Source organism: Chrysochloris asiatica, unplaced genomic scaffold (assembly GCF_000296735.1).
Source record: "Chrysochloris asiatica unplaced genomic scaffold, ChrAsi1.0 scaffold00213, whole genome shotgun sequence".
Taxonomy (NCBI): domain Eukaryota; kingdom Metazoa; phylum Chordata; class Mammalia; order Afrosoricida; family Chrysochloridae; genus Chrysochloris; species Chrysochloris asiatica.
Window position 1 is genome coordinate 2,215,250 of NW_006408731.1, and position 16,464 is coordinate 2,231,713.

At 39.9% G+C, this 16,464-nt stretch overlaps 2 protein-coding genes across 2 annotated transcripts in view; one reads left to right on the forward strand and one right to left on the reverse strand.

Annotated features, from left to right (window-relative positions):
• The first annotated feature begins 2,911 nt into the window (after positions 1 to 2,911).
• On the forward strand, positions 2,912 to 3,223 carry LOC102825050 (histone H4-like). Its single transcript, XM_006872873.1, has one exon. The coding sequence runs from the start codon at positions 2,912 to 2,914 to the stop codon at positions 3,221 to 3,223; it is 312 nt and encodes a 103-aa protein (XP_006872935.1).
• Positions 3,224 to 14,081: 10,858 nt separating this feature from the next.
• The window catches only part of LOC102825438, a 27,952-nt gene continuing 25,569 nt past the window's right edge, over positions 14,082 to 16,464 (reverse strand). The window contains exon 4 of the mRNA XM_006872874.1: positions 14,082 to 14,462. Coding sequence (XP_006872936.1) covers positions 14,129 to 14,462 — 334 coding nt within the window. The 3' untranslated portion in view covers positions 14,082 to 14,128. The remainder of the gene's footprint in view (positions 14,463 to 16,464) is intronic.

Genomic DNA, 16,464 nt, shown 5'->3' on the forward strand with positions numbered 1-16,464 from the left:
TTCAGGCTTTAAACTATGCTTACTATTGCAACGATATATATGAAAATACGAACTTTACTAGTATGCTGATAGTGTTTCAGTGGGATTTTGCAAACAAGGAACAATAATGAGCCAACTAATGTGATCCTTCTCCACATATATTTAGATATTATATTCCTAGCTTTATTAATGTTCTTAGTTGTCATCAAGTCTATTCAAGGTACCTCTCTCTAGGTTTCTTTGAACCTCTCAGTCCAAGCTTTTGCTCAGAACTCCTATTTAGCTGTAAAAAATGCTAATTACAACGTATTTTAAAACATACAATACCTGATAAACACTTGCATACATGCATTTGAAATTTACACAGAAGAACAAGATAATAGATGTTTGTTTTTTTTTTTTGTTTCAGGCCAATAAACATTAAAACTTTTAAACTAAAAGTAAATTGCAATAAAAATCTATAAACATGTTTAAAATAGATGTTGACTCAGTTAATTATAAGTGAAAACACATACTAAAAGTAAATTGTAGTAAAAACTTGATAAGAAGTAGGCTCTGTACCAAGAATTTTGCTTAAATTATCTGCACTAATTCTTAGAGTAACCCCATAGGTAATGATTTGTTACTATCCCAATCCCACTTATAGATGACAAGCACACATGTAGAAAGCATAAGCAAATCAGCTGACGTCAGTAGAGAAGATTTAATCTGAAAACAGGTTTTTCTAACTCCAAAATTTAATCTTTTAACTAATCTCTAAAAAGCAAACCATTGAAGCAAAAAGGGTACAGTAAAATAGTTACAGGAGTTTTTAAATGGTCATTAATGTTAGAACGTCACACAGAATTGTACTTAGGAAAATCAGCACCTATGGCAAGCGGTGAAATCGTGCCGCTGTCCAAACGTGGGATGCCCATCTTCTAGATAACTGTATCATACTAAAAGCTCAAAAATACAAGTCAAGCTTATTAGTCTTTTATTTAACACATACTGCTATATGAGAATTACAACTTCACCTTCCTTGCTTTCACTAATGAAAATAAGTCTCTGGTGTGCTCAAAGTCAGTTTTTCAGTTTCTTCTCTTTCTAGACTCAGCAGATCAATATTATACAGTCTTCCTTGTGCTATGTTTTTATGTGCTGTTGTTTGTGACTCATAGCAACCCTGTATAGGGTTTCCAAGAGCAGCTGGTAGGTTTGAACCTTTGTGGTTAGTACAGTTAGCAGTCTTGTGCTTATCCTACAGCACCACACCAAGATCTTGTGCCATGGAGGCTCTAAAATATGAAAGTATTAGTTTAACTTACTAAATGTTCTCTTGCAGTTGGTGATGGAAAATGAAATGCTTAATAGAAACCCCTCAGTGACTTCCCCCTCAAGCAGCGCCAAAGGCACAAGTCAATATGTCGCTGGGTCTTTGCCTTGATTTAAAAAAAAGTTTCTAATGCAAATACAATTAATTCTAATGATTTTCCAATATTGTTAAATGTCATTTTCTTTGGGTTGTGAGACTATAGTGGTCCTTCTCAATCTGAATTAAAAAAATATATATCCATAACATGAAAAAAATACGAATTTTGTAGCAAAATAATCAAGTGCTGTTACATGCCATCAAGTCGATTCTGACCCACAGCAACCCTGTGTAAAGTTTCCAAGGAGCAGCTGGGGAGTTTGAACCATGGACCTTGCAGTTCCAACGACTTTGCAGCATTTGCCCACAGCGCCACACCAAGGCTCCAGATAAACAAGTAAATAAAGCTATACTAAATATTGTATGAGAACCACGCACTTTAGTCAAATCATTATGATTAAAATCACAAAGGAAATTGTTTTCAAACTTCACAAAATGATTCTAAGTTTCCCCAGAAAAAAAATCTTGATGAAACTAACCTATGAAGTTTTGCAAAGAAAAATGAGGACAGACCTGCAGTACCAAATTGTGAAATCTCTATAATTTTGCTATTTTATAACATCGATGCAATAAAATACACCTTTCAGTAACTGTGAAGAAGTTGACTTCATTGTTAGGTGCTGTTGAGTCTGTTTTGACTCATACTGAACCTATATAGGTTTCCGAGGCTTTACATCTTTATGGGAGCAGACACGATGAATTTAGAAATATAAAAATAACTCCTAATGACTTGCTGGAGTTCTGATGTGGCGCTGTAGGTTAAACACTGGACTGCAAGTTTGGCTAGAACTTCAAGATGCGGTGGTTTGAACCTCAAGGTTAGCAGTTCAAACTCACTAGCCTCTCCTCGGAAACCCTACATAGGGTCGCTATGAGTAGGAACTGATTCGACGGGATTTAATAAAAAATGACTTGCTTTGGGAATTAGTTAAAATTGTACTAAGCAGACTTCAAATGAATGCATAAGGAAATATTGAAAATCGCTTTTTTGGAAAACTTGTTAGATGTCGTTGCTGTTAAGTGCTGTCGAATTGATTATTTCCAACTGATTGTTAAGTACCGTTGAGTCGGTTCCGACCCATAGCGACCGTGTATAGGGTTTCCAAGGAGCGGCTGGTGAGTTTGAACCGCCGCCCTTACCTTACCGTACAAACCGCCATTGCAGTCCAGCACATTAACCCACAGCACCACACCAGGACTCCGCATGTGTGGTGAGGTAAAGCGTTAATTCTTTGTTGGTTGAACCGTTTTTAATTTTCCACTTAGGTTTTGCTTTTGCATTCAAAAACAATTTTTTTTAAAACCTGAAACACAAAACCACAGTAGCAAAATAAAGTAGTTACCATGTTACATAACTCTGCCGAAAGAACGCAAAGCCTTTTCTCCGCCCCCGCAGCTATCCCTCCCCCACCGGGGCAGGATTTCCCGCCTTTAAGGTTCTCAGTTCGGTCCGCCAATGGATATATAAAAGACTGTTGCAGACCGATGGCGACAAGACACTGAAGTCTAGTATCATTTACGATGTCTGGCCGTGGTAAAGGTGGAAAAGGTCTTGGTAAAGGAGGCGCTAAGCGTCACCGTAAAGTGCTTCGCGATAACATCCAGGGTATCACCAAACCCGCTATTAGGCGCCTGGCTCGCCGTGGAGGAGTGAAGCGCATCTCGGGCCTCATCTATGAGGAGACTCGCGGCGTGCTGAAGGTCTTCCTAGAGAACGTGATTCGGGACGCCGTCACCTACACCGAGCACGCCAAGCGAAAGACAGTTACTGCAATGGACGTGGTTTATGCGCTGAAACGCCAGGGGCGCACCCTCTATGGATTCGGCGGCTAAGTGTTGAGAGTGTTTTCACTAATCTCAAATCAACGGCCCTTTTTAGGGCCCCTCCTTTTTCTTTGAAGAGCTGTGGTGCTGATCTGGCACTTCTATGGGTTGATGCTGTGGCACAGTAAGGATAGCGCTGAACTCATTCATAAGGGCAGTAATTGAAAAGCATCTCTGACTTGTGCCCTTGGAAACCCTTCCCTGCACTATTATAAGGTCACTGTGACTGGGATTGACTTGGGTTTGTGAGCCTTTCCCTTTGTTGCCATGAATTCGTTTTGTGAAGCAGAAGGTGGAACTGCTAAACTTAACATGCAGTTCCTAGGATCTAATTGAATTAAAACTAAGCTGTTAAATGCTGTCGAGTCTGTGCTGGCCGGTAGCGAAACGGGTTTCCGAGGAGTGACTGAGCCACCAACCTAGAGTTTGACTTTGCATTTCAGAGCATTATCCCAAAGTGTCACACCTGAAATTAAAATTATTTGGCGTTCACTATCTGGTTGCTGGAGTCCTGGTGTGGCACTGTGGGTAATGCGCCAGGCTTCAAAGTGGGCGGTTCAAACTCACCAGCTGGTCTTTGGAAACCCTCTGCCGGGTTGCTATGGGTCGGAATTGACTCGAGGACACTTAACCGGACTGAATGCCCTCATTTTAAGAGCAGGTTAAATTACAAGCAGGTGATATGTAAATTGCTTGTGTTGGTGGGCGAGCTAAAGGAATGTAGTTATGATGTGGCTCTGTTTAGATAAAAAGTACTGGACTGCTAAATGCAAGGTCGGCGGCGGTTCAAACACACCGGATGCTTTTTAGAAACCCCAGGGAGGCTAAGAGTCAAAAAAACATGGAATAGTCGAGAATTGCAAAATATTGTTTATTAAATATAGAAGGATGAAACAAATGAGAAATACATGAGGTACCTGGGACTTTATTCAGGAGATAGAGCAGGCACATGCAGTATGCATGGGGCCTTATTTCAAGTTTCCTTTTGATTAAACCAAGTGTGTCATTGACTCCTTGTTTAGTTAGCACACCCGTATCAATCAGGAAGGCTTGGAATGTTTAATTGCTAGGTCTTCTGCAGGGAGGCTGGTAGATTCCAACCACTGGCTTTGCCTCAGTTAACACGGGAACACTTAACCAAAGACTGCAACAGCCTTCCACTCCTGCCAAAAGCACCAAAACAGAACGAATGGTCTTGGAGACACTCAAATCAGCATCTTAACTCTACGTTAGAACTGCAACAATCAATATAAAATTATAATATGAATAAATGATTTAGTTATAACCTAGAGGGGGCTGCTCTGGTAGCGTGGTGGTTACGAATCGGGCTGCAAACCTTAAGGTCAGCGGTTCGAAACTACCAGCTGCTCCGTGGGAGAAAGATGAGGCTTTCTACTCCCGTAAAGATGTACACCATCGGAAACCCTGTACAGGGTCGCTATGGGCCGGAACCGACTCGATGGCACTTAACAACAACAACAAAGAGGGGGGAGCAACATAAAGATTCTGCTCAGAACCAGTCCTCTGGTATTTAAAAATGGCTCATATATATTTCATCTACAGTCTAGCCATAACCCAAATTCCCGAAGCTCTAAAGATCTGAGGAAATTCACAGAAAATATTTTCCTGCAAGAAAAAAAAAGTTAAATTGGTTGAAGCAAGAAAACTCTGCATTTTACCTTGGACTCAGTTGAGAGACTGCAAAATCCCCAGGGCTTCCCAGGTGAAAACTCGCTGGAGCCAATTGAATAGTTTTGCTGAGGAGTGTCTGTGTAAGCTGTTGTTATGTGCCTGTCGCTTCTGACTCATACAGACCCTGTATAGGATTTCCAAGGAGTAGCTATTAGATTTGAACCTCTGACCTTATGATTCAAACCCACATTGAAAAGCTGTTAAAACCGTGGAACTCCTTTCCTTGATTTCTAGGGTGAATCTTATGTGGCAATCTTGTAAACTATAAACTAAAATTTCTGTTTTATAAGATTGGGGTTGAGATAAAGGTGTTTTCAGTTCTTGCAAAGTAAGATATTTAGCTTATATAGTAACTCCTTATCTTGGCCCAACTAACTCTAAAATAATGAGTTTTTAAAACTTTTTCTCTTTCTACACTTGCTCTTAGAAGATTCATCGCTTGCTAAAATGATATTTTGCAACAAATCTAATATTTAAGAAGAGTTAAAAAACAAACTTAAAAAAATTTTTTTGTAAAGTTAATGGGGAAAAATAACAAAAACAGCAGAAATGTTTTGGCACCATGTACCTAAAACAAAACAAAACAAAAAAACTTTCTTGTTTGGAAGATATAGAGAATATATAGCACTCCGTTATTTCAGCAAGAGTCAATCTTCTGAAGGTCTATTACTGCTAGTATACCTTGTATTACTGTGCGTTGCTTTATTGCACTCCACAACTATTGCATTTTTTTTTACAAACTGAAGATTTGTGGGAACCCTGCTCATTGTGGTGGTGGTGTTAGGTGCCATCAAGTCTGTTCCAACTCATAGCACAACAGAATGAAACCCTGCCCAATCCTGCACCATCTTCACAAACATTGCTAAACTTGAGCCCATTGCTGTTGCTGCTATGCCAGGCCATCTAGTTGAGGATCTTCCTCTTTTTCATTAACCATCCACTTTACCTAGCATGATAGCCTTCTCCAGGGACTGAGCTCTCCTGATAATATGATAATATCTCAAAGTATGAGATGAAGTCTGTCCATCCTGGCTTCTAAGGAACATTCTGATTGTGCTTCTTCCAACACAGATTTGTTTATTCTTCTAGCAATCCATGGCACTTTTAATATTCTCCTCCAACACCATGAGCCAAATGTATCAGTTCTATGGGAACCATTTTTCCAAATCATGTGCTCACTTCATGTCTCTGTATCACATTTTTATAATTGTTAGAGTATTTCAAACATTTTCATATTACTATCGGACATTGAATAGATTACATTATAGTGTAAACATGTATATGCACTAGAAAACAAAAAATTTAGTTACATTTGCTTTTTTATGATATTCACTTTACTGAAGTGGTCTGGAACTGAAGGCACAATATCGCTAAGGTATGCCTATATTTGTAGTTTTACACTGATTGATTTCTTGTGTAATTTTTGACAAAAATTTGTTTAAGAAAAAGAAAACAAAAGCTAAATATTCTGTGCATAATTTAAATGCCAATTTTATAGCTAATGTTTAACCATTTATCTTTAGAAATCTTTATGTAATGAAATATTTGAAATATTAGATTTTCCTAATCAAAACTCCAAGCATTGATTGAATAATAAAACAAAGTAGTATATATATCTAAACTAGCGCTAGAGTTTCCCAGGTAGGCTACTAGGTCAAATTAAATATTTTTTTTCTGTCAGTGCATAAGAGAAAGTATACTTTGTTTTTAATCTTTGTTAAGTGCTGTTAAATAGGGTTTCCAAGGAGTAGCCAGTAGGTTTGAACTGCCAACCATGTGGACTTTGTGGTTAGCTCTCCAGTTTTATTCTACAGCGCCACACCAGAACTCCAATAAAGGTGTTAAAGATGGGATGTTGTTGTGTTTGTTAAGTACTATTGAGTTGGTTCAAACTCACAGGGACCCTGTATAGGGTTTCCAAGGATTGTCTGATGAGTTAGAACCACCGACCTTGTGGCTAGCAGTTCAGTGCTTATCCTACAGTTCCACACCAGGCTCTTGTTTTTAATTTGTTGTTAAGTGCAGTTGAGTCAGTTCCAACTCATAGAAATCCTACATAGGGTTTCCAAGAAGCAGCTTGGTGGGGTTGAACTACCAACCTTGTGGTTCACAATCAAATGCTGATACTACAGGAGTAGGGTTACACCAGGCAGGAGTCCAGGTATGTACAATTATGAGAGTTGCCCTGTAATATATTGTACAGTATGAAAAAAAATGGGCCAAATGAAAATAGAAACTGTATGTCTTTAAATCTGATAAAGCATTATTAACATAAATGTTTAATTATTATACTTATAAAATTGTATGCTGCTGTGTGCTGTTGAGTCTATTCTGACTCATGGCAACCCTGAATATTATTTCCAAAGCTGCGAATCTTTACAGGAGCAAAAAGCATCATATTTTTCCCACAAAGTAACTGGTAGCTTCAAACTGCTGATTTTGCTTGCAGTTAGCAGCCCAAAATATAACACATTGTATAGAAAATACTACTGTTCAGATAAAAGACTAATACAGAAAATGCCAACAAATTAATTTTGTTCATACAGCTAACTTTGTCAATTGCTGGCAGTTATAGCAAAAATTCAAAAGGTCCTGAGGGTTATCACTGTCCTTTATATTCATAGTATCATACCTAAGTAGATGAATCTATCCTTCTCCGTATTGATATGTCGATTTATATAATAAATTAATCAGATATATACTGTTCTATCATTAACAGATGGATCTTGGTTTTCTCTACACTTATCTAAAGGCCCCTGCTACAAAATACAGAACTGAAATTGAATTTTCCAGAAGCAGCATCAAAGAAGTTTAATAAAGGGCTATACCAGACTGCGAACCGCAAGGTGAGCGGTTCGAAACTACCAGCTGTTCCGTGGGAAAAAGATGAGGCATTCTGCTCCTGTAAGGATTTACAGCCTCGGAAACCCTGTATAGGGTCGCTATGGGTTGGAACCGACTCGAAGGCACTTAACAACAACAACAACAACCAGACATCTAATAGAGCAAGGAGATACAAATCAGGAATATGTGCCCTAGGATTGTATCCTTTCACTATATTTAATTCAATCTGCATGCTGAGAAAACAATCCAATTAACTGGAATGACATCAGGATTGGAAGAAGAATGGCATCAGGATTGGAGGAAGACTCATTAATAGCCCACAAATAGATAGATGATACAACTTTGCTTGCTGGAAGTGAAAAGGGCTTTGATCAAGATCAAAGATACTGTCTACGTATGGACTGCACCTCAGTGTAAAGAAAACAAAAGTCCTCACCACTGGACCAATAAATAATGATAAATGGAGAAAAAACCTTGAAGTTAACAAAGACTTAATTTTGCTTGGATCCACAATCAACACTCATGGAAGCAGTAGTCAAGAAATCAAACAATGTATTGCCTTGGACAAATCTGTTGCACAAGACCTCTTAAAAGTGTTCAAGAGCAAAGATGTTAGTTTGAGGACTAAGGTGCATCTGACTCAAGCATGGTGTCTTCAGTTGTCTCATATGCATTTAAAAGTTGGGCAGTGAATAAGGAAGACCATAGAAGAATTGATGCATTTGAATCATATTATTGGAGAAGACTATTGAACGTTACATGGACGCTCAGAACAAACATCTGTCTTAAAAGCAGTGCAACCAAAATGCTGCTTGGAAGCCAAGATGGCGAGACTTCATCCCTCATACTTTGGACATGTTATCAGGAGACACCAGTCCCTGAAGAAGGGGGCATCATGCTTGGTAAAGGAGGTGAAAAGAGGAAGATCTCTGATTAAATGGATTGACACAGTGGCAACAGCAGTGTGTTCAAACATAACAATTGTGAAGATGACACAGAACCAAGTCAGAAACAAGAAGAAGGCGCTGAGGGTTAATGTGTTGAACTGCAAAGTTGGTTTGAACCACAACGTTGGAGGTTTAGGCTCACCAGCTGCTACTTGGAAACCCTATACAGGGTCACTATGAGTTGGAACCGACTCGACGGCACTTAACAACAGTAACAACATACCAGACATCTATCAGGCTCTACCACAGGAAAGATTTAAGATTTCTAGGAAATCATGGAAGTAGCTTGCTTAACCCTAGACAAACAAAGCAAGAAATAATCACTTCGGACTGAATAAACTGATTTTATTATGGCTAGAGACTCCTGGTGTGGTGCTGGACTGTGAACCATAGGTCAGTAGTTCAAACCCACCAACTGCTCCTAGGAAACCCTATACAGGGTCGATATGAGTTAGAACTCACTTGACAGCACTTAACAACAACAGGTTTTTTACTAATGCCTTGGAAACATTTTTGTTGTTGTTGCTCTCTTTTTCCAACTAACTCCATACAATTTAGAAAAATATTCTATAAAGAGCTGATAAATTGTTAGAATAACTTTCAAATAATATGGAATATTGTGGCGAACTGTAAGATAAGCACTGACTACAAGGTCATTTGAATTGTAAGGTAGCTTGATGGTTCAAACTCACCAGCTCCTCCTCAGAAACCCTATACAGACTTGCTATGAGTCAGAACCAACTCAAAGGCACTTAACAACAACAATGATAGGAAATACGTGTTGCTGTTAAGTGCCATCAAGTAAGTTCCAACTCATAGCAACCCTGAACAGGGTTTCTGAGGAACAGCTGGTGGGTTTGAACTGTCAGTCTTGCAGTTAGCAGTCCAATGCTTATCCTACAGTGCCACCAGGACTCCATAGAAAACATATTGTTGTTGTTGTTAAGTGCTATCAACTTGGTTCTGAGTCAGCGACCCTATGCACAACAGAACAAAACACTGCCCAGTCTTGTGTCATCCTCACAACGTTTGTACCTGAGCCCCCTGATGCTACCACTGTGCCAGTGTATCTCATTGGAGGTCTTCTGCTTTTTTGCTGACCCTCCACTTTAGCAAGCATGATGTCCTTCTCAGGGATTGGTCCATCCTTAGAAAATGTCTGAAGTATGAGAGATGATGTCTCACCATTCTGGCTTCTAAGTAGTATTGTGGCTGTACTTCTTCCAATATGGACCTGTTTGTTCTTATGATATTCCATGTTGCTTTCAATATTCTGCCCCAGCAGAATATTCAACCATAGCTAATATAGATAGATAGATAGATAGATAGATAGATAGATAGATAGATAGATAGATAGATAGATAGATAGATATCGGCTCTATCTATAAAATAGCATGTCAGAGTAATTAAATAATATTAAAAATGCTACCAGTGAAGGACTTTCCTGATTATACTAATGAATAATCCTTTACCAGGTAGAGTCTTGAAAAACCAGTGAAATTGCCAAATTCATGTTGATCCATTCTAATTCTCAAGGCATTTAGTTCTTACAATGCCTTTTTCTATTTGCTAAGTTTGTGGAGTAAATAAAGACAGTGGTTTCTTTTTTAGGGGCACTTCCCCCAGCATATCTGGAAAGGAAATCCAAGTAGTTTGTGACTTCTTAACTCCAACTATGCAACCTAGTTTATAAACAATATTTATTTATGCAACAATCTTTCAGTCACCAAGCATAGATAAAAATAAACCCATGAATTTTTATCTAAATCCTCTCTTGGGAGAAAGATAAGAACTTGAATTCCTGGATTGGACGTGTATCCTGTTTATAAAACAAAAAATAATTGTCACTTCATATCTTTCTGTGAGTCAGAATTTTGGGGTATGTTTACTTATTTAAAGCTGACACTGAAATGGGGCACTGAGAATCCCCCAAGGTGCTAAAAGGGTTTTTAGTCTTACCAAAGCAAAATACCATCCTAATACAATAGTTATATAGTTAGTATTGTGAACCACCCCTCCTGGAAGCTGCACCTGGCATCCCTCTCTGACTATCTGTGACAGTCAACTACTGCAATCCAGAGTTATCAAATCAGTTCCGAGTCATAGCAACTTTGCACAACAGAATGAAACACTACCAAGTCCTGTGCTAAGGTAGTGTTTGAACAATGGGTTCAAACATAACAATCACAATTGTTATGTTTGAACCCATTGTTGCTGCCACTGTGTCACTGAGACTTGTTAAATGCTGTAGAGTAGGTTCTGACCCATAGCGACCTTGTATAGGGTTTACAAAGAGTGACTGGTGAGCTTGAACCACCAACCTTGCAGTTCAAGTGGCTTTACAGTGTGGCACATTAAACCACAGTGCCACACCAGGACTCCTGTCACTGAGACTGAATTTACAAGAGGCCTAAAAGAGGTCACTGAGACTAGGCCTCTTTTAAATCCAGTCACACGGCGAGTGGCTGAATCTTAAGGACCAGATCATGATTGTTGGAAAAATTGCCTTTTACAAAATCAAATAAAATTTTTAGCTAGCCATAAATGAATGTAAATAAGCAATTAATTCATATTGTGTCAGGCACTGTTCTAAGCACTTTATCATCTCATTTGACAGATCACCATCACATAAATTATATAAAGAAACTAAGGCCCAGAAGATATGTAATAACCCAAATTCACACAACTAAAATGATTAGTATATATATTATCTCAGACCTTCCCCGGGGAAGAGAATACTGAAAGTGCCATGGACTGCCAAAAGAACCAATAGATCTGTTTTGGAAGAAGTGCAGCCAGAGTGCTCCTTGGAGGCCAGGATGGCTAAACTTCGTCTCTCCTACTTTGGACATATTGTCCGGAGGAAACAATCGCTGGAGAAGGATGTCATGCTGGGTAGGGTGGAGGGTCAGAGAAAAAGAGGAAGACCCCCAACGAGATGGATCAGCCAGGAGGCATCATTGATAGACTCAAGTGTGGCAGCGGTAGTGAGGTTGGCCCAGGATCGGACATTGTTCTGTTCTGCTCTGCATGGGGTCGCTATGAGTCGGTTCTGACTCGATGGCACCTGACAACAACAACAATCCACGGAGAAACATTTTGCCATATTGCATTGCTTTGGTAATAAAGTTGTAAAACATTGTTTTTCTAAACAGATTATTCTTCCTGTTCTCCCACAAAATTATGTGGGCCCGTTTAGCAGTTACCAGGTCTAACAATTATTCCAGAGGTAAAAAAAAATACGTATTATTCTTATTAAAAAAATGTTTTTCAATGATTGACAAAAAATGAAATGAAAAAATCTGTGTAAATAAAACACATCTGCACTCAACTGGTCCAGATTTCTTTTCGCTGCATATGGATTCTTTTTCTTGTCTATGATTTCATGTTATTTTAATTGCTCCGCCTGAGTTATTTGGCATCATTGATGTTGCATCATTTTATCAACATCATAAAATTGTGTTAAGTGCCTTCTAGTAGGTTCTGACTCAGCGATTCTTTGTATAGGGTTTCCAAGAAGCAGCTGGTGGATTTGAACTGCCAACCTTGTGGTTCACTATCATGCAATGTTAAGTGACAAAGAGAGGATTCCCATCCTATGTATAGGATTTCCAAGGAGCATCTGGTGAGTTTGAACCCCGACCTTGTGGTTCAAACCGACCTTGCAGTCCATTGCTATCCTATAGTGCTGCACCAGTTGTCTTTAGGTGCCTTCCAGTCAGCTCAGACCCATAGCGACCCTGTCTGGAGTTTCGCAGGAGATGCTGGTGAACTTGAATCTCCAACCTTGCAGTTCAAGCCACCTTCAGGCCAGAACATTAGCCAACAGCAACACACCAGGACTCTGAGTGCTCATTATGAACATCGTTGTTCAATAGATATTAATTTATATCTCCATTGTTTAATGCTTGTTGTGACAATTTCATTCAATTATTTGTCCTTTCTGGGACTCAAACTCCATAGTTGCTTTAAAAAACAACAACAAAAAAAAACCTTTTTGTCAGTGGAGTCTAAGCCTGATGTGAGTTTGATGCCCCTTCCTACTTTAACACCTTAAAGATAAAAAAAATAGCAATTTATTTTACATGATAAGGAGCTCTGGTAGCGTAGTGGTTACAAATTGGCCTGCGAACCACAAGGTCAGCAGTTCGAAACTACCAGCTGTTCCACGGGAGAAAGATAAGACTTTCTGCTCCCATAAAGATTTACAGCCTCGAAAACCCTGTACAGGGTCGCTATGAGTCGGAACTGACACCATGGCACATAACAAGTTACTTCTAGAATAAACAATTAGCTGCTAACTACAAGGCCAGTGGTTCAAACCCACCAACTGCTTTTTGGAAATCCTATGTTGTTAAATGCCTTCGAGCCAGTTCCAAATCATAGCTACCCTGTATAGGTTTTTTATAGGAGCGGCTAATGGGTTTGAACCACCGACCTTGAGATTCAAACCGACCTTGCAATCCAGCAGTTTATCCTGCAAAGGCCACACCAGGCCTCCAAATCCTATACAACGTCGCTAAAAGTCAAAAGCGACTGGACCGCACTTACATCCACTGGTATAACGCTGCAAGCACTAGACTGTTAACTTCAAAGCAGCTCAAAACCACCAGCCACACCTCGGAAACGTTAAACAGGATTCCTTGAGTGGTAACCGAGGGCACAACACTCAACATCTACACAGTAAATGTTCCCGTGAAAAACTGGCTAAAGACTTGGGACCGTGAAAAACTGGCTAAAGACTTGGGACCGTTACCCTCAAACTAGTGCTACCTGGCAATCATGCGCCAAGCTGCCGCAATTTAAACAAGCTAAGATGTACAACGTGCAATTTAGAGGATTGTATTGGCACAACAAAGAGCTAGTGCCGGACGGCAGGGAAACTGGATTCTCTTAAATCTGCCGTGCCATAGGGAAATTGCTGCTAGTTCATATATGCTGCATTCTTGGCTCGGGTTCTACACAGAAGCAAAAATAGTGGATTAGTTTGCTTACAAGAAAACTAGATAAATAACTGTGACCGTATGAGCTCGAATAACAAGACATTAATTCAGATATAATGGCGCAGAGTCCTTAGGCACATAGTTACTTTGACTACTCTGAAAGAATGCCTGGGGTTCCTAATCACAGTAAACACCACCTGTGAGGTTTGTTTCTGCCCTATTGCCTCAAGGCCAGGGAAGTCATACTGGTTTTAGAGACTTGAGTTTTCTCAAGCTCTATTGTTTTCAAAAACAGCAAATTCGACTCTATTGAAAGCTGGTGTCTAATGTAAACAAAAATTTAAAAGACAATAGTCCTGTGAAATGGCAGACCAGAGAATACCCCGGAGAAACGCTAATCAAATCTGCATTACGGCTCCTCAAATGAGAGAATGAGGGGCCCTGAAAAGGGCCTTTTGTTGTTATGCAAGACTAGACCTCCAAGACATTTAGCCGCCGAACCCGTATAGGGTGCGCCCCTGCCGTTTCAGCGCGTAGACCACATCCATGGCGGTGACTGTCTTCCGCTTGGCGTGCTCGGTGTAGGTGACGGCGTCCCGGATCACATTCTCCAAGAAGACCTTCAGGACGCCGCGAGTCTCCTCATAGATGAGGCCAGAGATGCGCTTCACGCCTCCACGGCGAGCCAAGCGCCGGATGGCCGGCTTGGTGATACCCTGGATGTTGTCGCGGAGCACTTTACGGTGACGCTTAGCGCCTCCTTTGCCAAGACCCTTCCCGCCCTTGCCACGGCCAGACATGATGAGGTACTGAAGATAAACGCTCTGACTTGATGGCCAAAGCAAGCTTTTATACATCCGTTGGCGGACCAAACAGAGACCCACAGAAAGAAGGCGGGAAGTCCCGCCCTGGTGGGGGAGGGAAATTTCCGGAGGCGGGAAAAAGGCTTTGTTCTGTAATCCTTTAACTAGAATTGTTTTTGTAAAATTCTTTAATAATCCTAAATACTGTTGAAAACTCAAAACATCACGAAAAATAAAATTAACAGCTGCAACTACTGCCAATATATTAGTGAATAGTTAAATACAGACAAATTTGTTGGAAGACGTGTTTCATACAAAGTTACAGTTTTGTAACTTTCCTACAGTAATTAATTTCCTTTATATGAATTTTCAAAAATGTAACCTTTAGTGTCTGCTACACGGAGTCCTGGTATGGTGCTGTAGGATAAAGCACTGGACCACAAGGTCGGTTAGAATAACAAGGTCAACGGTTCAAACTCACCAGCCGCTCCTCGGAAACTCTATACAGGGTTGGTATGAGTAGGAACCGACTCGACCGCACTTAACAACAATCCTGTATAGGGTTTCTGAGACGAGCTGGTGAATTTGAACCGCTGACTTTTCAATTCAAACTAACCTTGTGGTTATCCTATATTGGCACACCAGGACTCCTGACCATCACAAGTATTACAATTTTTAAAAATGAGCTCTCGTAGCGTAGTGGTTACGGATCCGGCTGCGAACAAGGTCAGCAGTTTGAAACTACCAGCTGTTCTGCGGGAGAAAGATGAGGCTTTCCGCTCCCATAAAGATTTACAGCCTTGGAAACCCTGTATAGGGTCACTATGAGTCGGAACCGACTCCACGGCACATAACAACAATTTGTTAAATTCAGGATTTACTTTTGGTGTTGACAACTGAGTTTTGTTAATCAACTGGTCAATCAGCAACCACTTTAACGTAAGTTAACTTCTCTATTGCATTGGGGACCATTACTGCTGTTTCCACTGAAAGATGTTTTAAACATTGTAACTCTATATGTTTCAGTTTTGGAGTTTGTTTTTGTTTTTTAGTGAATAAACATTGGAAATGAATAACCTTTGGAATTTTGATGGAAATATTGCAGGAAGACAAGGTCCGAACGAGAGAAAGAAATCATCCCAACACCAATGATATTAGAGGAAGAGGCTTTACGGCCAGCAGAGAACCGGTGGACTAATGTCCCAAATGCCCAGCTCCCGAAATAGCTTTCTTACTAGCTTTATATAGGGTTACAGCGGGCTGAGTGGTGAGACCACCATGTTACTTTCTCATTGGTGGTTTCTAGATAAGAGGCTTTTACAAAAGCAGAAGCTGTTCCTTTCCTTTGTGTGTGACTTAGACCTCAAGGTCTTTTGGGCCAGGGGCCTTCTCCCTCAATAATTGCATTGCATTTCCTAACTAATTTGAGCAAAAAGATTTGTATCTTTAAAACACTTGAGCTCTATTCATTTTCTGTTTATTTCTTCAGAAGAAATAAAAATGGATTTTGATGGCAGTATGACCATGGGGTGGCGGTGTCATATCAGTACTGGCCTTCGAACCATATGGTTAGCAGTTCAAATCCACCAGCTGCTCTTCAGAGACCCTATATTTGCTTTGACTCAGAACCCACTCAAGGGCACTTAACAAGACCAATAACAAAACCTTGTGTTACAGTGTAGAATAAGCATTGGATAGCGAAACTCAAACAGCAGTTCAAATCCAGGAGAGTCAGACTGAATCCAGGAGAGTCAGACTGACTCCAAGGCACTAAACAACAAATATTTGCCCAACCCCAAAAAACAGATTTTTGTTTTTTAAATATTCATAACTTCTTTTTCTCCATGCTCTTGGAGAACTCTCTATCAATATTAAAACATCAGTTTTTGACATGCTGATTCCATATTAGTTATTGACCTAAAACTTGATGTATTTCTCTATAAATCCAAAGCTTTTTAGTTTTTTACTTCTCAGAAAATTATTGTCTAAACATATACACGTATATGTTGTTGTTAAGTGCC